Source organism: Alosa sapidissima, chromosome 12, assembly GCF_018492685.1.
Source record: "Alosa sapidissima isolate fAloSap1 chromosome 12, fAloSap1.pri, whole genome shotgun sequence".
Lineage (NCBI taxonomy): Eukaryota > Metazoa > Chordata > Actinopteri > Clupeiformes > Clupeidae > Alosa > Alosa sapidissima.
In genome coordinates this window covers 27626221-27650220 of record NC_055968.1, presented here as the reverse complement: position 1 = coordinate 27650220, position 24000 = coordinate 27626221, and the positions used below count along the sequence as shown (strand labels likewise).

Below are 24000 nucleotides of genomic sequence, written 5' to 3'. Positions count from 1 at the left end.
AGACACTTTAAGACTGAAATTAAGGTCACTGCGGTGCAATAACAGACCAGGGTCAGGCCTCGGCTCAGGAGAGATGGCTAGATATCACCTCACCTCCACCCCCCAGATTTTGACTGGCGGGAGTCCAAGGGTATTACAGTAACTTGGGTGAAGATACGGTTCCACTACAAAATGTCAAAGGATAGATATACTGTAGATATATAGGAGATATGGGGCAGCCGTGGCCTACTGGTTAGCGTGTCACTGCGCCGGGATTAGTGTGTGCTTCACCTCACTGTGTGTTCACTGTGTGCAGTGTGTTTCACTAATTCACGGATTGGGATAAATGCAGAGACCAAATTTCCCTCACGGGATCAAAAGAGTGTATACACTTATACTTATACTTATACTTAAATAGGGGGGCCAAATGAAGACCACTGCCATGGTTGTGCAACTAGCAGTTAACAGATACTTTATAAAATCCAAAACTATGTACAGAATTGTACGCCCATATGCTGTATATGCTGTAAGTATACTCTTCTGGCGATATGTGCGTTCCAAAGGTATAGAACCCACAAGGTCAGCACCTTGCTCAAGCAGCTGAGTTAGTGGAACATTCCGGAACAACGGTGCTCACCTCTTGTCTGCCAGGTCAGTCTTGTTGCCCACAAGCATGATGATGACGTCGCTCCCCCTCTCTGTTCGCACGTCGTCGATCCATTTGGAGGTCTGCTGAAACGAGTTCACATCTGGCCGGAGAGAGAGAGAGAGAGAGAGAGAGAGGGACACGGGAGACATTAACGGCTGGTCCAGCGGCCCGTCGCCAAGGGAACGCTTGCCTCATTCAAATGTGTCCGTCTCAAGGAAACGGTCCAACACGATGAGCCATTCATTATTCATTCTGACAATCTTCAGACTAATTTCCCAGACTAATAAATACAGAGAGAGAGGGAGAGAGAGAGAGAGAGAGAGAGAGAGAGAGAGAGAGATGCAAAGTAATAGAGGAAGGGTGAATAGTTGTCATACAATTTATTGGTGGCTTTAGATGCAAACTGTTTTGCTTTACCTTTGCTCTTCATAAATGTATCTCTTTTAAAATGCTGTAAAATGCTACGCCAGCCGCACTGCTAGCAATATTTGACAGGCGAACTCAACCTACACAGGCTTAAAGCACTGTGGGGGCTACTTCCCATTCCAGCGCCAAGTGGGGAAGTTCTGTGGAGATGTTCACAAACCAGCTTAATCTTTGATGGAGAGACATGTTTTAACATCCTAACAAGTGTGTGTGTGTGTGTGTGTGTGTGTGTGTGTGTGTGTGTGTGTGTGAGTAGTAGAAGCTGATAAAGTCTACACTGCGCTGGCGGGTTGTAAGCCCACGGTTGGTGCTGCGGGGGGATTGACGCTGGGCGGACTCCAGAGGAGGTGCTATCACTGCAGCTATCGCTAATACATTCCGTTTGACCTCGGCGCCCCCGGGTGCAGGAGCAGGCGTCTCCCTGCGTTCTAAGCAGCGCGAGTAACACATCACTCGGCTCTGACAGCGAAGGCCTCGTCTGCAGCTTCAAGGTGAAAATGAATTCCCTCCTCCCTTCCTTCCAGAGTGCACTCCCTCTCTCTCTCTCTCTCTCTCTCTATCTCTATTTCTTAGCCTCTTGTGTTCTTCCTCGCTCTCTCTCTCTCTATCATTGTCTTTCCTCTTGCATCCATTCCTCTGTCTCTAGGGGTGGAGCAGCCATGTTTTGCCTATGAAATGAGTTTGGCAAGCCATCATTCTGCTGAGGGTCATCCTAAACCGACCAGCAAAGCCATTACACTTCAGCCCCTTATGGCCACAATGGGACTGAAAGACAATAAACCTGTCAACCTCTTTATTGTGAAAAATAAAAACAAACCTGGTGTCACGCTCAAACACACATGCACACACACACACACACACACACACATACACACAAACACCCATGGGAGATCATTTACAAGGGACATAATGCTTAAACAAGAGCAATAACAGAGAATTAAAAACCAAAACTATATAAAGTCGTTATGCAGCTGTGATGCATGGCACATTGCACATTGATGAACATCACCGTTGATCACCACCACAACATGGCCGACATGAGAAATGAGGCACCATAGCTGCCTGGACTTCGGGTAGAAATCAGAGCCCAATTCCCGTCCACGGCAGAGAGACAGGCAGGGATGGTCAATCACTATAAAACTGATTTATACTAACATAAAACAGCAGCCCACTTCATATCTGTTCATTATCATAATGTTACATGGCTTTTACAGCCGTTGCCTCAAGCACTGCTTCAGAGAGCAGGAGACAGGCCACCACTGCAGACAAGATCTGAGCCTTTTTACAAGAAATCAGTGATGAGAGAGAAAAAGATGACAATGTGAGGGGGGGGGGAGAGAGAGAGAGAGGGGGGGGGGGAGAGAAATAAAAAAAACTCCATTCTGTCTTGATAGTACACTGAAAGTGTTATTGGCTGAAGTCTGTGTGAATGTGTGTTGGTGTGAACCCTTATGCTTCCATAGGTTTGTATGTTTGTGTGTGTGCATATGTATGTGTTTGATTATGTGTGTGTGTGTGTGTGTGTGTGCGTGTGTGTGTGTGCGTGTGTGTGTGTGTGTGTGTGTGTTGCCTACTTGTGATGTCGTAGACCACGACGGCCACAGTGGAGTCTCGTATGTAGCTGGGGATGAGGCTCCTGAAGCGCTCCTGGCCTGCCGTGTCCCACAGCTGCAACCGCACCTGCGCAGGACAGACAGACACACACTGCGCTTATGTTTAAGTCATACAATACAAGCGATCTCTATCCTACACACATAGTACACACACACACACACACACACACACACACACACACACACACACACACACACACACACGCACACACACACACACACACCATCACCACCACCACCACCACAAGAAAAGTGTGATAGCAAGTGTATACTAACAATCACAAACAATTAAAAGCTTTGCTTTCAGATACACACACACACACACACACACACACACACACACACACCATCACCACCACCACAAGAAAAGTGTGATAGCAAGTGTATACTAACAATCACAAACAATTAAAAGCTTTGCTTTCAGATACACACACACTCACACACACCATCACCACCACCAGCACAAGAAAAGTGTGATAGCAAGTGTATACTAACAATCACAAACAATTAAAAGCTTTGCTTTCAGACACACACACACACACACACACACACACACACACACACACACACACACACACACACACACACACACACACACACACACATTTTAACTACATTCTGCTAAAGACACACGTACGCAAAAAGAAAATGTATTAGAAATACCCTCTCAAACACAACAACACACCACAGGAGACACAGAATCGAGAATTCTGCTTTCAGAAATTTAAACAGCACACAAACACACACACACACACAGACACACAGACACACACACACACACACACACACTATTCACAGTACAAACAACATCTCCTTCCACCTACGCTTGCTCCATCTCAAGGTTGTCTTATGTAAAGAAGGTGCCCCCGGTTGTAAAAAGACAGGCTGTCTGACAGCCGAAACCTTTAGCGCCGTCAAACCGTTTTCGGAATATATAGCGAGCAGCCCAGTACAAATAAAAGCATCTCTTCACGTAACAGCCCCTAAGGTGACTATGGCGGATCCAGCCAATTAGTTTTAAGAGAGTGAGAACTTCATTTTCAACACAGCCGTGTAAAATTAGACTGCCGGAAGAGATCAAAAACAACAATAAAAAAGCAAATGTTAACAGAGGTGTTTTCTTACTGAGGAGCTTACCGTTCGGTCCTCCAAGTACATGGTCTTTGACAAGAAGTCAATTCCAATTGTTGCCTGCAATGAAAAGAGATAGAACGGTGAGTTTGTGTCAGGTTGTGCAACAACAACAAATGAACAAGAACTCCAATTAAAATATGTACCGGTAAACATCTCATACATCTCATATCTAAAATGAGAAAGATAGCATTATGGAAGAAGATTATGACAGCAAATGAAGATAGATTGGTTTAGGTAGGAGGGAGCTCATTGCATACACTCTCACACAGCTAATGTCATGGAGGGTTTGCAAACAAACACTTCATTCAAACAGAGGCAGTGAGACAGGTTTCAAAGCCTGACAGTCTGTTGTGGGAATATTTCAACTGCGCATCACAAAGCTGCCCTTCAAACACAAGATGCATTTACAAACGGCCACTGGTGGCCAGAGAAGCAACCCCGACTGCCCCCTGGCAGCCTCTCTGACCTGGAGCAGGTGATTAAAACGCCAGGCTGTGGAGTGTTTTCATTATCTGCCTTTGACTGGAGTAATGAGATGACAGAATGATCATCCTCTCACTTTCGTGTGTGGCACGTGTGTGACTGTGTTTGTGACCATGTGTGTGTGTGTGTGTGTGTGTGTGACCATGTGTGTGTGTGTGTGTGTGTTTGTGACCATGTGTGTGTGTGTGTGTGTGTGTGTGTGTGTGCTTCTGACTCTCAACAGTTACCTACAGCCGAGGACATAATGGATGTATGGACACCCCCAACCCCGTCTCCCTTCCCCAGTAAGGTGTGGCCGAACAACTGACCTTTCCGATGGGGGATGGCAGAGGGTCGCACCGCAACTCAAGGACACCAGGACACACACACAAGCCATAACTCACACAGCCGTGACTTCATTAAGCGCTTCTCTAACCTCAACCGGTTTAATTACCTGGCTGGGAATAGCCCATCTCATGGTGAATAATCGTAGTCTCAAGGCAAAAGTCACCATGAACAATTACTGAGCAGTGCACCAACTGTATGGTCATTTTACTCTGATCCAAAAGGGCTCTAGTTCCGACAGACTTGCAGATTTCATCATTTTATTAAGTGTTTACTTTTGCATTTTTCTTATTATGAATTACACTCATTTTTTTATCTTTTACAATGTTCTTTGTGTTTGTTTTCACCTGCTTGCCTGAAAAGGAAGCCACAATCTGTTTCTCCTGCATTCCTCACACCCAAATAACCGTCTTTAATGTCCTAACCTCTCCCCCGTGTGGCGATATAGTCACTAGGGGCCAGAAGGAGTGGCCTCCTGTTTGGAACTCTGTGCGGATGTCAGGAGAGGCTCAGAGTCCTGTGTGTTTATTGGGGTGGGGGCCTGGTCAGCTGTGTCTTAATCCCCCTGCGCAGCAGATAGCCTTAGGACGCTAATGCTAACACAGAGGCTAATCCTACCACAGACCAAGGAGAGAGAGAGAGAGAGAGAGAGAGAGAGAGAGAGAGAGAGAGAGAGAGAGAGAGAGAGAGAGAGAGAGCTGGATGGCTGCTGAAGCACAAAATAACTGATAATGGAGGAGAACAGAGGGGTGAGTGTGTGTGTGTGTGTGTTTGTGTGTGTGTGTGTGTGTTTGTGTGTGTGTGTGCCCCAGATGACATTGTGCTGAGATGCGGAGAGAATCCTAAAGGATTTGTTGCCTCATCATGGTGCTCACTCATTTTGCTGAGTCACGATGAAGACAGTGCAACGTGACGTCTATTACAGATTCTTCACTGGATAAATGTTTGATGCAGATGCTATACAAAGGTATGGCATCTTACTTGCTCCCTTCATGATGCAACCCATCTGGCTGCTCTCCACTGAGAGATGAGATATGATGAGATAGGCATATGCTTTTGTACAACAAGGACAGGCAGTGGGAGAAGGATAGAGTGAGAGAAAGGGAGAAAGAGAGGGAGGGGAGAGAGAGGTTCTGTCCATGTCCCAGGATACAAAGCATACACAGACTGATTGCCTCCAGCTTTAAGTGCTGTGTAATGTAATTAGCATAATTCAGCTCTGTCAAAACCAGGACTTGCTTTTTGCATCTGCCTTCCAATGCTCTCATCTCTCTTACCAATAGCTCAATGTAACCTTAAGTATAACAGAGTTCCTTTCAATAGCTCTGTCTTGTAATATTTTGCTGCAATAGTTTGTTTTCTGCAGGTGTCATCTCCGTTGTTTCTAGACTGCATATAGGGTATATTTTGCAGCTGTAAGCATGCAAATGTGTGTGTGAGCACCTTTGGTTGTGTAAAAGTCTAACATTTCCCCAAACACTGCATGGATACTTCTGATTTTATGTGTCCATATGTGCATGTACACCCTTGAGTAAGTGTGTGTACAGTATGTGTGTGTGTGTGTGTGTCCGTCCATATGTGTGTGTGTGTGTGTGTCCGTCCATGTGTGTGTGTGCATGTGTACACAGGAAGCACTCCTGCTCCATCGCTCCACAGTTGGCCATCAGCAGCATAATCACGCAGCCCGTTTCCCTGGCGATGCCAACCGCTGAGGTGCCTGGCAACTGGAGCAGAGTTGCTATGCCATCTCCAGTTAAAGAGGCTGGGCTACACAGACAGGGCCCTCTGCCACTGCTACCTCCAGCCCAAAGCCCTCCACCCTTTGCCACAGATGTCTGCCACCATTTAGTTTTATATATATATATATATATATATATATATATATATATATATATATATATATATATATAAAATGCCACTTTATGCTATCTAATATGAGTCATGTAACTATATATGCCTCTATGAGTCAGCATACATTCCCAAGAGAATTACTTTTAAGTATATGATTACCTGATTAAGAGAACAATGCTACATTACTTTATTTATCTCTTGTTTGAGAGCAGGTACATAAATGGTGAAGCCAGAGTTTGCAGCTGAGTTCCTCGTTTAGGGATTCAGATTTAGAAAAGAATCGAAATGGAAATGTTCAGTGATTAAGTAAGCAACTTCTCCACCAAGAGCAGTTGAGAGAAAGCAGATTAAGCTAGTCAAATCCTTGTACTCAACACTGTCAAGATGAAAGTGAGAATAGGTGTTTAAATGTTTCTTTTTTCTTCCACTCTCTCTCTCTCTCTCTCCTCTCTCTCTCTTTCTTTCTTTTTCTTTCTCTGGCTTTTGAACAGCAAATAGCAAGAGGCTTCCTCCAGCTGCTGGGTTAAATATAGAAATTCTACACAGTGCGCTCGCATGAATAAAAGTGCAGAAATTATTCATAAGCGCTTTAATTATTAACCATCACACACATCATCGTTAAAACACACAACGCACATCCTTTTTCCTGCCCGGCTCTTCTAGCCAGTTGAAAGAGAGGAGAGAACAATGTCAGAGAAACACCTCTCTCTATTCCTCCTCCTTTACTCCCTCCCTCCCTCCATCTCTCGCTCCCTCCCTCCCACGCTGAATATCTGAGGTCTCACACTAATATTGATCCCATAAAACTTTGTTGTGTCTCAGCAGAAGTCGCTGGGCAGCTTAGCGCTTCGATTGGCACGTGTGAGTATCTGAGACTTCCGCCGACATCACATCACAATCCTCACCACCATGAACATCGCCCGCGACTCGTGCCAAGTTGACACGGTTGAGATAGAAACCCCAACCCCCTAGCCCCACCTCTGTCCATCCCTACCAGACTGCTGTCTCGTCAGGAGCAGAGAAAGCGAGCGAGAGAGAGAGAGAGAGAGAGAGAGATAGAGAGATATATATATAGAGAGAGAGAGATAGAGAGAGAGAGAGAGAGAGAGAGAGAGAGAGAGAGAGAGAGAGAGAGAGAGAGAGAGAGAGAGAGGAGAGAGAGAGAGAGAGAGAGAGAGTGTTGAGCTGCTGTTTGGGAGTGCCAGAGAGAAAACAGCCATTTGTCTGTGCGAGGACGAGGCAACACATCCGTGAGGCCAGGGACCTGTCACGACACTCTGCATTTCTAATGGCCTGCCTGTGGGCACGGGAGCTTTCCCCTGGCTCATACGCACACACCTCAATGCTACAGGGCAGAGGGAGGGATGGAGGGGGGGGGGGGGGGGGGGGGGGGGGGAGGGAGGGGGGGGGGGGAGTGGAGGAGAGAGAGAGGAGGGAGGGAGAGATGGATGATTGATGGTCAGATATTGGGTAGGGAAGTAGGGAAAGGGAGGAAGAGAGAGAATGTAAGAGGAAAGGGAAGAAAGACAGAATGGGATAGATACTGTAGATAGATAGATTAAAAAAGAGAGAGAGACAGAGAGAGAGAGAAATTTTGAGGGAGGACATTGGACTAAAAAAGGCAGAGATGGAGAAATAATTAGCTTCCGTCTGGCCCCTACTCCCAGCATCCACCCTGCTAAAGGGCAGCTGGAGGGGGGGAGGAAAAGAGGGCAGGATGGATGGAACCTGGGAAAGACAGATGAGATAACAGAATAAGAGAGGGAGAGAGAGAGGGATGGAGGAGGAGGAATAGATAGGGAGTAAGCAGGGAGTGCTGAAGGGGTCTAGGAGGACCACAACCTTAATCATTATAACTCATTCATTTTTCATGGGCCACCTTATGAAGGAATTCTGGTCTCCTCTCTACGTGCTGTTCATGTAAATGTCTCAAATACCTACAAGCTTGTTAATTTTGTTGCATTTCATCCAATAGGACAGTCCTTGACAAAACCTAATGTGTAGCAAGAATGATAAGAACTTGCTCAAAGCTACTGCCGGCAATTTTTTCTAAACAAGTACTCGCATGAAATTGGCATGGAGAGTCCCATTAAACCATGAAATTCTCTGACAGCAGCACCAACAACAGGAAAAAAGAATGTTCTTTCTGGTCCATCTAACACCCTCACCCCCTCTGTCCACTGCCCCCCACCCCACCCCCCCTCCCCATACACACATTCATCTGAGTGAGACGTGTCAGTGCCGGCACCGAGTCTCACCCCAGCTGCCACTGGCACCGTGCCCACCTGGCAGTCACCATAGGTCAGCCGGCATCTCTGCAGATGGATGGCATTGCAGCAACCGACAGCATTTAATTAAGCCGTATTGATCAAGCCCGTTACAGTCCCATGCAGATGTAGCGAGAGAGAGAGAGAGAAAGAGAGAGAGAGAGAGAGAGAGAGAGAGAGAGAGAGAGAGAGAGATGACGTCATGGGCCATCAGTGTGATGAACAGGTTTTTAAAGCGTGCCTGCCTATGAGGGGCATCCGTGATGGGGAATACGGATGAGCCTAACAGGGTTCGGGGTGTGTGAAACGTCTGGGCAGAGTCATGCGACGATATATTTTTCCGTCATGGCAGAACAGGGCCAATTTAGGCTCATTGATTGGTGTGAACATGTGACACGTCCAGAGAGGAAGAGGATAAGTTGTCCAAGGGTGGAAGGGGGGGGGGGGGGGGGTTGCATGAGGGGAGGGGAGATGCATGAGTTGCCCCAGAAACAAGCAGGATCGATGGACCTATCGGAGGTCATTTCCTGAGTAACTGAAAGATAGGCTTGTTAGCCGATGGACTCGGTGGGAAGAGTGTTGCTTTATCTGTATCTCTAAGTCAGCATCTGGCAACTGGAAGCCATTCGGGATCGTTCACAGCACAGCCTCCCTTGTTCATCCCTATTAGCTAACTGTGTGTTAGTGCTGTTCCCTCTAACACCTCTAACCGATGAGAGAAACTCGCAGACACACTAGCAGAGCAACACGAGGAACAAGTGGTGAGGAATCACACATTAGAGCTGAAGGCTAAAAACAACAACACTAACTGAAAAGCTGCAATTACCATATGAGCTTTAATCAGGAAATGCAAATAGAGGGTTTTTTGTCAGGAACATTGAGTCAGTGAGTTAAAAAGCTACTCTCTCTTTCTCTGTGTGTGTGTGTGTGTGTGTGTTCTGTTCCAGCTGAAATAAGCAAAATGAAGACGTGTTCTCTCTCCTCCCCCTCCCACCACCTCCAGTTTAATCACTTCTCTGCTCTCTATCCCAATTTCTCTCCTCTCTTCGCCATCTCCTCTATTCTCTCCATTTCCCTCTCTTCTCCTCCTTTCTGCTTTCCACTCCTCTCATCTTGCCTCACGTCTTCTTTCCTCCTAACTTTTCTTCTGCCTCTTTTTCTCTCACACATTCTCTTCTCTTCCTCTGTCAGTTCTCTGCATCCTTTCTCTGGCTATCATCCCTTCCTTTCTTCTTCATTTCTTCTCATCATTGCCCTGTAATACTCCACTGTCCACTTCCTGTCGCATCCTCTGCCTTCTGCTCCTCCTCCACTTCATCTTCTCCTCTCTTTTAACTATGGACCTCTGCGTCTCCTGCTTGCTGTCCATCTACTGCCCCTTCTTCCTGACCTCCTCTCCTCTAATCGTCTTGCATCACTCTCTCCATCCCCCTCCTCCTCTCTCCTCTCCTCATTCAATCCCTTCCTCTCCACTGCCCTCACCCAAGCACTGGCTCTGCGGCGGTCACACTCCACTGCTCCTGGTCTGAGTGACAGCTGAGACAGGAGTGCTGGTGGTAATGGTGGTGGGGGTAGCACATCCCTCTCTCTCTCTCTCTCTCTCTCTCTCTCTCTCCCCAGAGGCCCTGCACACGCTTCAGCACACTCTCCTCCGCTAGTCCCTCCCTCCCTCCCTCGGTGGTGGGGAGATGGAGAGGAGGCCACTGCTGCTGCTACTGGTGGTGGTGCTGAGGCAGGGGAATGAACATATGAACATGGACATCATGGAGCCAGGGAAGGCCTCATTCATATGTAATGCTGTTATAACAGTGGACGGGTTGTCAGTACTGTTGTATGTGCATGAATCTTTATTTATTGTTTTTTTCTTCTTTCTTGTAGTTCTTTATTACTTGTATTTTCGCTCCAACACAATTATTGCAACTATTTATTATTTTACTCAGACTGAAGCTGCTGTTTTCTTATCAGTGTTAATTGCGGTGTGGGTTTGTGTTGTATGTCCTTCATGTGATGTCTTCCTGTTGCATCCAAATTGCCCTTTTTGGGACAAAGAAATAAACTGAACTGAACTGAAGGAGTTCCTCCACAGTCCAGCACAGGACATAAGATATCAGAGGGGACAGATGGAAGCAGAAAAAGGAGATAAAAGCAAGCCAGTGAAAACGGGTAAAAATAAGCTTGTTTTCACCGTAAAATAGCGATGTTAATGAATGATGTTAATGCAAATATAGTAACAAACTGTAGAAGCCTGTTTAATTTCTGCTGTTTTCTGTTGCCATTGGCAGTGATTCAAGAACGCAGCTGAGAATTCCAATGCATCCTCTGTGTTCTCATTTATTGATGGGCTGCTTAGGAGGTTTGTGTTTACATGTTCTTCTGCTGTCAGCATCTAATGTATAACACCAAGCTTCCTGTATGCTCTTTGGTCTACTGCCTCAGCTAATGAGGCTCTTCCTTATGGATCAGGTCTTTGCAGAGTGCCATAAGCTACCGTTAAAAGTACTATGACAACCTGTTTTATGATGCCCTCATTCCCTATGACGGGCTGACTGGTGTTCTAGTGTCTAGTTCCTGTCCTTAAAGTATCAGTTGTCTACATGTAGGAAGCCTGTTACTTTCTACAATTAAAAAACTTCTAGAAAAAAACGACTTTTTTTACTTGAAAGGAATGAATGACGTCAGAATTGAACAGTTGAGCAATCCCCATTTAGAATGGTGTGAGAATCGCACAGAAGGCATGGACGTGTCATGACTGGCCAATCAGAGAGATTAAAAATCTTGTTAGGCGCTTCAAACCCCTGGCACATTCACGTGCTGTTATGCGCAATCTGATTTCCACTGATCCCCAAGCTGACATATGGGTAAACAGCCCCCATAGGCTCAACCCTCAGCAGTTATTAAGAGGAGAGAAATGCCCTTTGAGTGTGTGTGTGTGTGTGTGTGTGTACTCGACCGCGTCTGCCACTGAGAGAGCAGCGGCGAGAAGGCGGGGAGAGAGTCGTGGGCACGGAGCACGGAGCGAAGAGGTTTAATTAACGAGCCGCCGTCTCTGGAGCTTGTTCAGGGAGGGCACTGAGTGTGTGTGTGTGTGTGTGTGTGTGTGTGTGTGTGTGTGTGTGTGTGTGTGTGTGTGTGTGAATGTGTGTGAATGTGAATATAAAAGTGTGTGCGTGTGTGTAGTTGTGGAAGTGTGCATATGTGGGGTCGGGGGGCTGGCACCAGTCAGTGGCACATGTCACTGAGCTCTGCCACCACCTAGACACTAGTCAACACATAATTACATTCTTCTGTAAACACACACAAACAAACACACAGGCACATTATTCAAACATACATACTGTATGCAAACACATACAAACATACACTTGGACATAATTCTGTTGTATGTTAAGAAATATAAGCTCAGATAACAAAACACAGACACAAACACATACTCTCTCACACCCTCAGAAACACACAGACACACACACACACACACACACACACACACACACACACATACAGTACATAAACACACAGACACACACAGACACACACACACACACACACACAAACACACACACAAACACACACACACACACACACACACACACACACACACACACACACACACACACACAAATACGTATCTAAACAAATGCCAGGGGGATAGAGGGAGTAATTTTCCAGCTGAGGGCCCTGCAGTATTAGACAGCCCTGACATGGACAGCCCTGATCATTCCTGCCCACTGCCCAGCAGTGAGAGTGGGAGTGGGAGTGGCCAAATGAACAGCTCCATCTCAGTCAGAGCCAGCTCCTTCTCTGCCTGTTCATGTTACTCTAAACAACATGATGAATGGGTTTATTACACAGAGTTTTACAGTAATAATACACAATATAAATTATACAGAGATGTGAAGTGGAGGGCCACTTGTCTCCAGTTAAGTACTGCTTTTATACGTTACAAAAATCGAACTGGATTTATCAGGGCTGATGATTTGGGGCTTAAAATTCGACCAATTGAATCAAAGTAGACCTTTGATTTACATCCAATTTTGCTGACCAAAATCTGAGGTTGTTAAAGGAATTATCCGGAGTAAAATGCACTTTAGATCAATTTACGGATGATTGGGAGTACATACGGGCTCTTTATGTGGTCGGATAGAGAGTCCAGAATGAATTTCATCAAGCCAGTACCTTTCCGGAAATGTTGCCATCTTTGCTGCCACCTTTAGGGGAGTCCTACGGAGACCTCGGGATACTTCGGTTTGGCTTTAGGGACCCTCTACTCACTACCATGTAAGTGTAATGTTGTTTGGAACTGTAGAAGAGGTATAAAAATAGCGTTTTGTAGCGGCGAAATAATATGCCCTTCTCACTTCCACGCTAACGAGTTTTGACTAAAAACGGTAAAATCGAACTTTCTCAAAACACATCCGAATGACATGATTTTGATGTTAACTCAACGTGTGTACTCCCAATCATCCGTAAATTGATCTAAAGTGCATTTTACTCCGGATAATTCCTTTAAGGTTGCTAAATTCCTGTCACTTTCACTGACATTTTACCAGAGGGCCCAGAGTGTTTATTCTACACTAAAGACTTGTGACTAGAGACAAGGCTATAATTTTAAAACGGGAGGAATTCATACAATAACAGTGGAATGAGGCGTTGTGGTCCATGGAAATCATCCCAGTGTTGCAATGGGAAATTCTGAGTGCTGTTAAATCCAATCATGACTATATAAGCATATGGGAGCTGCAGGGACACTACTCTTAGGTTTCAGCCACTGCAGATGTAATAAGTAAGCTTGGACATAATGTGGACCATGGGGGCATGTCAGAGACATACAAATCTGAATTTACATCACAAAAATGCTGAAGTTCTTTTTGAAGACAGCTACTGTGGACCCCCTGGCTCTGGCTTTTTCCTTTGGACAAAGTGAAAGCGATGGGGCAGCCAAGATGCCTGAACTGGTCACACCCCTATGCCTGTGTCTGCTCTGCTCTGCTCTGGGAAGAACTGGTCACACCCCTATGCCTGTGTCTGCTCTGCTCTGCTCTGGGAAGAACTGGTCACACCCCTATGCCTGTGTCTGCTCTGCTCTGGGAAGAACTGGTCACACCCCTATGCCTGTGTCTGCTCTGCTCTGCTCTGGGAAGAACTGGTCACACCCCTATGCCTGTGTCTGCTCTGCTCTGGGAAGAACTGGTCACACCCCTATGCCTGTGTCTGCTCTGCTCTGGGAAGAACTGGTCACACCCCTATGCAGATAAGCCTTTGTTGGTGGGGATTTGAGAGAGAGAGAGAGAGAGAGCACAGACCTAAGAGAAGCGCAATCAGCAGCCAGTGCGCATATTCATCAGGTCAAGCCTTTTAGAAGAGGATACTCTGTGCATGTGTGTCAGTGTGTGTGTGTGTGTGTGTGTGTGTGTGTGTGTGTGTGTGTGTGTGTAAGAGAGAGTGTGTGAACATATGAAAACAGATAATATGAGGATGCACTTACTGCATCTGTGCTCATATTGTTTTGTAGCTCGTGGGGACGTTAAGCATTCATGCATATACAGCCATTGCTATCTAAGTTTTATAACCATACAAGCCATTGTCTAAAGTGTTTTAATAGTGAGTGAGAAGCCATTGCGTCTACATTTGAGTGTGTATGAATAAGCGAGAGCGCACCATCATGTGTCCCACATTCAGTTCCTCCATAAAAGGCGAGAAGAACACAGAACACTGCTCCGCTGGGAGACGGCGTCAGCGGCGGTGCCTGTCACAATGGCTGCGAGGGGCCACACAAAGCCGGCGTTAAATCTCATTAAGGCGCCGCTCGGCATTTCCGCCAGGCCAGAAAGCCCCACTGCTGCCTCTGACACGGCTGTACAAGCACTTACGCTCACTTAACTCGCCTTTTCACAGGGACTGGCTCTGTGTGTGTGTGTGTGTGTGTGTGTGTGTGTGTATGTGTGTGTGTGTGTGTGTGTGTGAACCTGGCAGAATAGGGCTGACTGCCTGGCTGGCTTGCCCATGATAATGAAGCCTTTTCATCCCAAACAGGCATAGCGGAGGACTACAGGGCCACAGCTATAGGCTCCAGCCTTCCCAACCACTGTTGCCATTCTTCGGATCTGACCACTACCACTGTCATATCTCCTAAACGCTTTGATGCCAGTTTGCATTTAAATGGGAGACGCGGCGACGCACGCAACCACTCGGTGATGTACTCCGAGTGTCGTATAGGTGCACAATGGCGGGTTGGGTTTCTAACAGGCGACTAGCACGGTGTCTACACGGAGGGTGAGCGTGACAAGCTCAACTGTCACAGTCGGTGTGTGTGAGCACGCTCAGAAGAGGAACGGGGCTGACAGCTGGACATGAGCAGAGCGAGGGGTGTCACATCGGTAATCCTCTGGCACCTTTCAGGGGCGTCTCTTCAGCTGGGGTAGAGGCATGGGGTCGGGGGGTGGGAAAGGGTGTCGTCTGTTACGCACACTTACCCCCCCCCCCCCCCCATAAACAATTCTCTTTTATCCGGCCCCGCAAAGAACCATTTTACAACATCAATGTGGGCATTCTGTGTGAACGACAGGGGATCTGCGTATTCAGTGTGGAGAAGTTGGTAAGGGTGGGAGAGGAGGGGCGAGGGAGGGAAGAGGAGGAGGAGGAGGAGGAGGAGGAGGGATCAGATCAAGAGCACAGGGAAGCTTCAGAGGCCCATGCCATTGTTGATGCTGCTGAGGTGTCTGTTTGAATGCTTGTGTCAGCTAAAGCCTGAGGTGGGAGTGCTCCCAGTTCTGAGATACTGTTTCTCCGCCTCAGTCCCACTCACATGGGAGTCAAGCTTCTGCACACACACTCTCCTCTCATACACACTTGCAAATGACACCCACAGATGTAAATATGCACACATGCACACACATGGTATCATACACACTTCAATTTATGTGATGAGATGCTACATCATTACCGGCACACTAGGCATACACATACACAGACACACACACAGATATACCTCAAATACTTACAAATAGGAACCAAGCACATAAGAGTCAGCACACATATTCTGTACATTAGGCATCCTAATATGCACACACACATTTTTACTGCCAGATATACACTTCTGTGCTTTGGTACATACATAAATGCAGATGCATACATAACACACACACACACACACACACACACACACACACACACACATATAACCTGCTGCATCCTAAGTGCTCCTCACTCTGATTAACTTGTGCGAGGAGAATGAATCATTCCCTCAGACAGACAGGCATTTTGCTCACTCCTACCTACTGATGCATCAACGCATCTTTCTGTGACAATCACACTATGTGGAATTTTAAACAGGCACACTTACCCTCCCTCCCACCAACCCAACCACACACACACACACACATACACACACACACACACACACACACAACACGATACGGAAAGTACCCCACATCTGCAAAGGATCCATCTTCTGGGACGAGGTGGGTTGGAGCAGAGCAGCATATTAGTTTCCTGCTCTTTCCTCAGCCCCTTCCGCGCAGGTTTAATTAGAATATATGAACCTTATATAAACTTCTCCCCTCTCGAGACATTTAAAAACCCCAGCCCTCCGCTACACTCATAAAACACCAGTTTATTTTAGTGCACTTCTGGAGCTCATGTCTGGAGTAAGGGCGGTGTGAGGGCCAGCTAAGTCCTCGAGGTGACCACTGGAGCCAAGAGCATTGGCCGAATTTAGGAACTACGCTTAAGCTTTTTCAGCGAATGGATGATGAATAAGGGGGTGGGGGTCTGCTCTGCGGCTGGACATGATGAAATCCTGACTTTCTGTTTCAGCAGCGTGAGAGATGAAATCCTCTGAGGGTAGCCCGTGGTGTTCGAGCTATCTCAAAGGCTCTCCACCATCTGTTAACATAGCCCTCTCGGAAAAATGGGCAGGATGAATCGAATGAGCAGATCAAAGAAGAGCCATTTCATTTGTCTTGTCTATGGAGTTAGCTGACTCAAGCGTGTAATGCTACTATTACTATTCAGCAGTCTCAGCCTAATGCTCCACATGGAATTAGCACCTTATGATCAGGATAATTCCCCAGCATTTGCAATATACCCAGTCAAAGAGGAACACTTACGATAGAAAAATATTCTATCAGCTGTGTTTGCCATCATTGATTTTAACAGCATCTAGTGACAAAACTGGCTGAAATTATTCCACCCTCAGAGAGAGATTTATGACCATATATAATGTCTCTATCAAAATTGCGTAAAGAGTAGAGCAAGCCTCCTACAATAAAGTGCAAACTGTACTAACTACTGTTTTACCAAAAAAAAAAAATGTTATCATCATGTTCTTTATAAACAAAGTCTACATGTAGATTTGCGTGTTGTTTGTATATTATCTATATTTTGTAGTGTATATTGCCTACATATTGTCTGTGCTGCTAAAGTTACACTATCAGCTGGATTCAAATTCCCTATGTTAACAAACACTTGGCCAATACAATCTGATTCTGATGAAATCTGATTCTTATTTTGATAACAAACTACAACAGAGGCTAGCTACACTCCTAAGATCAAAGTCATTTTTTTTAATATACCCAGGACTGTTCCCAGTGACATCTTTTCTGTAATACGGCTGCACAAGGCTTTAATGTGCTCAACAGGGCTCCAGTCTCATACCCATTCATTAACAAGAAATATTTACATTTATTTAGGGATGGCCTCAAGCATGTGATATAATCTGGAAAAATGATCCCCAGCCTGAAGCTAGTCTGGCTGGAGATAACCATTACATATCATGGCCGGGTTCAGGTTTGACGATCGATAGGACGTCACTGTGTTTCTAACGGCACAGATCTGCAGGTTGGTCAGAGATCCCTGTGTGTTGTGTCTGCCCTGAGCGTGTCGGCCCGTCTATCACACGAAGGTCGACTGTATCATTCACTGACCTGACAGATGCTTGTTGCCAATCCCATGGGAGATATATACGGTATCGGTTTGCACCTGTAACCCGCAGACCCTGCGACATTTTACCATCTATTTTTAACTGTAATTTCACGCTCCTGCACATCTGACTTATGATATGAATTGTGATCACTTAATAATTGGCCACTCCCCAGGAATAATGAGAACGTTAATAAAGCATGCTAAAAACCCCACTATGAGGAATACGTTATGAGAAGAAATAATGTGAGCCTTTCAAAGGTTGAAAGATTACACAATGTATGAAGACATTCACTAGGGATTCTCATTACTCATTCACATTAATAACAATAGTGGCTACAGTACCTTTCTAATTCAATTGAGGGATGTCATATTCACAGACTGCAAGAGGATGTGAACCTGGGGAACTCATTGTAATGTCACACATGTGATTGCAGGTTCTGTTACAAAAGTGTTCCACATTTGAGCGTTCAGCATTTGACTATGCCACAGTGGTACAGTAGGAGGAGCGGAAAGCAGATAATAAGAAGTTGATGGGCAAAGCTGTGATTGACAGTGGCAGTGACGTGACGTGACGTGACGTGACATGTTTCCTGGCGGTGGCGCTTACCTGATACGTGTTGTCAAAGCTGTCATACATGAACCGCGTGATCAGAGACGTCTTCCCCACTGCAAGACACAACACAAGAGAGAGAGAAGGTGTTTATGGAACGACATTCACCGGAGAGGATAGGGTAAAGACATGAGACAGGTGTTCCTGAGGCCCTCAGCCTCAGCATATGGTGATTGATCTAGGCAACGTCTGGCAGGTTCGGTGCAACTGATTGCCACCTAGAGAACTAATTACTGGTTACTGGTTGGAACGGCTGACTGTAAGGTCAGCACTGCCGTTGGACGAGTTGAGGCAATTATAGCATTATAACTTATGTGCAATCATCAGACAGTCTGACAGAGACAGAAAGAGAGAGAGAGAGAGAGAGAGAGAGAGAAAGAAAGAAATAACATCCTTTAAACGTTACATCAGACAGGCTTCCCAAAGAGCAGGGGAAATGAGCGGAGGCATGTAGTATGTGATTATCCATCACATTAACAGCTATTTTCAACATTAGCATTTGGAACACTTCTTTGATGTATGCTGCCATCAACTCCAATGGCGAGACTTTTTTCGCATTAAATAAGTTCTGTCCCATTCATTACAGCATGCAGCTGGGCTATATGTGTGTGCCTGTGACAGTTTCTGTCCTATTTCTCATCTCTCTCTCCAGTTTCTGCTTCCCTCTAGCAGATGAAACGTTTCTGATGTTCAACAGAGCTGCACCGCTCCTGACCTGAAATCCCGCTGCGACGTCTCTCGCTGTGAGCTGAAATAAACCCACAATGCATCAGGCAATGTGCTTTCCTCTTTCAACTTCACATTACTCTACCCTGACCACTACTAACCAACCTGAGACCTGGGCCGTTCCAGACACTGATACTATCCACACACAAAAAGAAGAGCTACTGATATAACAGTAACATGTCTTAATTCACCACATAAGTGCCTCAACATAACCGTATCAATTGACTTATACACCATCCAAACACACAGACAAACATTCACATATATTTACACAAATTCAAGGATTAGGTCTGGGGTATGAGTCAGACACAGTATCAATTGGTTGGGCAGACTTCACAGTGAGCTAACTGTGACGAAAAACTGCCCACCAGAAGTCATTTAAATGCTAATTTCACCAAAGACATTAGTCCACCTGATGCTACCATGAGAGGGATCTAAATTAATAGGGCTCACACACAGGCTTGTGTAAAGCTTTTCAGCAAATAGAGAATTATGGTCTTACCTTAATGCTGCCTCCTTTTAAAACCTACATTATTGATCTTGTGAGCAGCTGTTTTTAAGTCCACACAAAATATCCTAAACCGTGCTGATCCAAGTAGAGTGAGGTATTTTCAAAGCTCGGAAAAGTAGCCTCACAGTCAATGTCACAAAACAAAATATAAATACAAAACAGATTTTGGCCTCCATTTTTCTGAGTGCACATCTCTCCATGGAAAACAAGCCAGCCAGAAACGATCGCTTAAACTAGCTTCAGCCATGGCTGATCTGCACTAAACTGTGGATGCCTAAGTTTAGACATACTCAATATTTAATATTACACCATTTATGAAGTTAATCAACTGTAGTTTTCAGAGGCGAGGCACAAGAGAAATGGCCGATGTGGAGAGTAGTCAGCGACACCTGTGATGAACTATAGATGAGAGAGTGAGGCTTCCACTTTCCCTCGGTGGAGATATTAACGATGGTCCAAGAAAAAGATGCAGGGATAGAAAGAGAGAAGGTGAAAGGGGTGATCTATGACTATCTCTTATAGCCTGTGCAAAGAAATAAGATGGGTCACCATTTTATGGCCAGATAACGCGGCAAGAAACTTTTCCAGACTACAAAAATAAGGAGTGTAGAAATTCCGCAAGCATATTTTGAAATGGGGAGAATCAGGCTATAAAAGATGGCAGGTTGGATTTGCTGGCAGCTTGGAAAAGGGGGAAAGTGGTGAGAACGAGTATACCTGCAGGCAGCAGCCAACTCGACTGTGAATTTAAATCAGCGCAGATGGGAGAGGGGAAGATGTTAATGGGAGATACTTGTAAGAAAATCACCCTCTCAAAGATATCAAGACACATACGAAGCATCTGTGCTTCTGGCTATGACCGTGAACTGGATAGTGAGAAGTAGGATGAAAGAGGCAAAGAAGAGTGTGTGTGTGTGTGTGTGTGTGTGTGTGGGGGGGGGGGGGGGGTACAAGGCAGAGCTGAAGAGATGGAGGCCAGATAAGCTCTTAAAATAATACCCCAGCCTGAAATCACTCCCATCGTTCCGAGCAGCCCCTCCCCGTGGAAAAACCCCAATGTGCAATGAACTGGTTGATTTGCTGCTATTTTTTTTGCATGGTCAACAAAACATAAAAGGAACTAGTGCAGAGAAGCTATCAGTCTGAGGCTGAGAGGGCCTGTCACAGAAACACTGGGGAATTCAAAATAATAGACTCAGCTCTCTGCTCTGTGCAGCAATTGGCCACACCCTTGACATCCTTCCCATTCAATCAACATAACATTTTACTCAGACTACACCAATTCTTATAGGACTGTGACAACAAACGAGATGCATTCAAATGCATACATACAGTATACAAACGTCAAGGAAATGAATTTCTAGCTGCTAGTCATATACTGTATCAAGACAGCAGTATTCATGCTCTCTCAGTGAGAGGTTCTCACATTGACTTCTGAGGCGCACCACGACTGCAATGTTTTCCCTTTTATTTCTCCTTCCTCCTCTGCAGATGATTAAAGCCATCCCATAATGATAATGCCCTTCATTAGCTCCATCAGGTGGGTTCAGCTGATCAAAAGCAGCCCTGGTTTTGTGAGCTGTGGTGGGACATGAAAGGAGGGAGAGCATACAGTGATGGGGTTCCCCACGAGCAGGATGGGGGATTCCTCACAAGTTGCCATTTGCCATTTCATACTCATCTCTAACAAGATGACATCACAGGAACAGATTCATGTGACTCATACCACTGACATGGGCCATCACTTCCCACAAGAGTAGAGAGACGCTTGTTAAGGATGTTTGTTCTTTCAAACAGAGGAACTCTGTAAACTAACAAGGCTTATGTCTGATACTGTGCTTCAAATATCATCAGGCCTGTGACAAACTGTTGAACTCCTTCAGTGATCTAGTATTTGTGTGTATGTGTGCGTGTGTGTGTGTGTGTATGTGTGTGTGGGATGAGTCATCAAATCATCAAGCACATTGCATATAGTAGCCTTTATTATACTGCTATTGATGTATAGTGCCTGAGATGTGTTATCTATAACATTGCATTATTGATATAGGCCTAACAAGAGAATGTAATCAATGCTAATGTACTCCTGAGAAAGCATTCATACATTTGGAAAATCCTAATCACCATTACTGTTATTGCTGCTATTTCTCCTGCTATAAACTGCCATATATAACAGAATTCCATTCAAAGAGAAAATGGAAGCTTTTCTTTTTAAAGGTAAACTATGCAGTATTGGCAATTTCCTTACTGTTTTCTCGGTTTTTGCTTCTTTTTCGCTGGCTCTGTCATGACGAATGTCTGAGAAACTCCATCGTTACCTTTTTCTAGCCGGTGCCTGGCGTGTATGTGTATTTGAATGCAGTAAAGCAATTCGTTACACTCGTTATACTTCCTGACACTGAGGCCGTCGGCCCGCCGGCCCACAGTTGCAAGGGTGGTTTTTCCGCTCACAGGCGCTAGGGGGAAGCGAGACGGCCACCATTCACCCCGAAAAAAGTCATATAACCATTCCAATGACTCTGAAGCTGTTAAATTAAGCTAAATTAAGCTAAAAAACTAGCATATTAAGCTAATATGTAGACCAATATACAGTGAATAAAAGACCTTGTCCTTGACACTGCACTAATAATTTATTATGACCGCCGCGCAGCGAACATATGTATCCCCCACAATTATCACCACTTTTGTTCAGAAATTCTAAAACAACGATGTTTTTTAACACTTCAAAATAACATTTACTAAATTAACCTTACATTTTTCAGTAGCCATAGTTGTGTAGATTTGAACAAAATCTGGTTTGGTTCTTAACGGGAGCATTTACTGCCTGAAATATCCGATTTTGTTTACCACGCTCGGAGTTATAGTGCTGGCCTGATGGGTCGCCTATTTACACCGTTTCAACGGCACATGGACGGTTAGACCGAGAATTCTCGTCGTGAAATTAAAATTCCACTGGAGCTCCAATCGGTTGTGTACACGCAGCCTTACAACACTGTTTACAGCTCCTCGAGTCACGGTAAAATGTCATTTTTGGTACATAGCTAATTTAGATACACCTATGTTGTGCGTGGTTGCGTTTCTATAGGAGTCCGCTGTCTTGGTTTGTATAGAAATGGATATTAAGTGACACATACACGCAAGACGGTGGAAATACGGGACCGGTGGAAATAGGGGGAGTTACGATAACCCCATATGGATAGCATGGAACCATCGTTTTTCGTTTTGATCTGTAGCCCCCCCGCTGGACTGCACCCCCGTAAGATTTTTTTTGTATGTTGATCTCAAGGGGCCATGTCAACCCATTCCATAACCACTCATTTCATGTATAGCGCCACCTAGTTAAACACAAAAAAAGTAAAAATGAGGTGTAATCGCAGGTATCTGTGACCTAACATAGTCAAAACTGCACGAAATTGGAAGTGTAGGATCATTATGACACCCTCTGAATGCACGCCAAGTTTCGTGGAATTCCGTTCATGGGGGGCCACACAATAAATTAATTTATGTTACTATACACCAACTGGCCTGTAGGTGGCCGGAGACAGTTTTCTGTGAATATTTCGAGAACCGTAGGGCCTAGGAGGCCTATTTTTTGTATGTTGGTCTTAAGGGGGCATGTCAACCTATCCCATTACCACTTATTTCATGTATAGCGCCACCTAGTTAAAAATTAAAAAGCAAAAAATTAGGTGTTTTCATCACAATATCTCTGGCTGACATGGTCAAAACTGCACGAAATTGAAAGTGTAGGATCATTATGACACCCTCCGAATGTATGCCAAGTTGTGTGAACTTTCGTTCATGGGGGGCCTTACAATAAAATAATTTATGTGTACATTTAGTGACCGTACACCAACAAGGATTCCCGGGACACTGAAAGACCGGGGTACACGAAACTTGGTGGGCATGTAACCCCACATGAATAGCATGGAACCATCGTTTTTCGTTTTGATCTGTAGCCCCCCCGCTGTACTGGACCGCCCGAAAGGAGGGTAGGGCAGACACAGTTTTCTGTGAATATCTTGAGAACCGTAGGGCCTAGGATGACCCATTTTTTCCGTATGTTTGCCTCCAGGGGTCATGTTAACCCATTCCATGTGCACACATGTGCATAAACAGATACACACACACACATACATTCACAGTAATCATACGTATGACACATACTCACACAGTAGACATATGTATGCATGCATGCACATGCACAAACACACATACGCAGGCAAACACACAAGCACGCACACACACAGACACACACACCCACACACATAAACATAAACGTGTACACGCACACATGCACACAATTCAAGAATTTCTCAGAATTATGAACAGGCAAGATGGGGGTGGGATTGTATAAAATGAATTTTACATGTGAAATCTATGAACTAATCATGTTTTGGTACTTGTTGTCTAGCAGATACCAGTGAGAATTGAGTGTGGATAATGCAATTTAGTGAGACAGTTAGAATCATATAGGCCTTTCAGCGTGATTTATTTTTGTGGAAAAAATG

General features: G+C 45.2%; 1 protein-coding gene and 1 long non-coding RNA gene across 3 annotated transcripts in view; one reads left to right on the top strand and one right to left on the bottom strand.

Annotated features, from left to right (window-relative positions):
* The window catches only part of rab6ba (RAB6B, member RAS oncogene family a), an 85822-nt gene that overhangs the window by 26014 nt on the left and 35808 nt on the right, over positions 1-24000 (bottom strand). Inside the window, exons 2-5 of one of the 2 annotated variants that reach the window (XM_042057926.1) lie at positions 18253-18311; positions 3793-3858; positions 2629-2734; positions 617-728 (exon numbers count right to left, since the gene is read on the bottom strand). In XM_042057926.1, coding sequence (XP_041913860.1) covers positions 617-728; positions 2629-2734; positions 3793-3858; positions 18253-18311 — 343 coding nt within the window. The remainder of the gene's footprint in view (positions 1-616; positions 729-2628; positions 2735-3792; positions 3859-18252; positions 18312-24000) is intronic. The other variant, XM_042057927.1, reaches the window with a different exon arrangement.
* LOC121678399 overlaps positions 16563-24000 on the top strand; it is a 13476-nt gene continuing 6038 nt past the window's right edge. The window contains exons 1-2 of the long non-coding RNA XR_006021227.1: positions 16563-16572; positions 20033-20036. This is a non-coding gene — a long non-coding RNA (uncharacterized LOC121678399). The remainder of the gene's footprint in view (positions 16573-20032; positions 20037-24000) is intronic.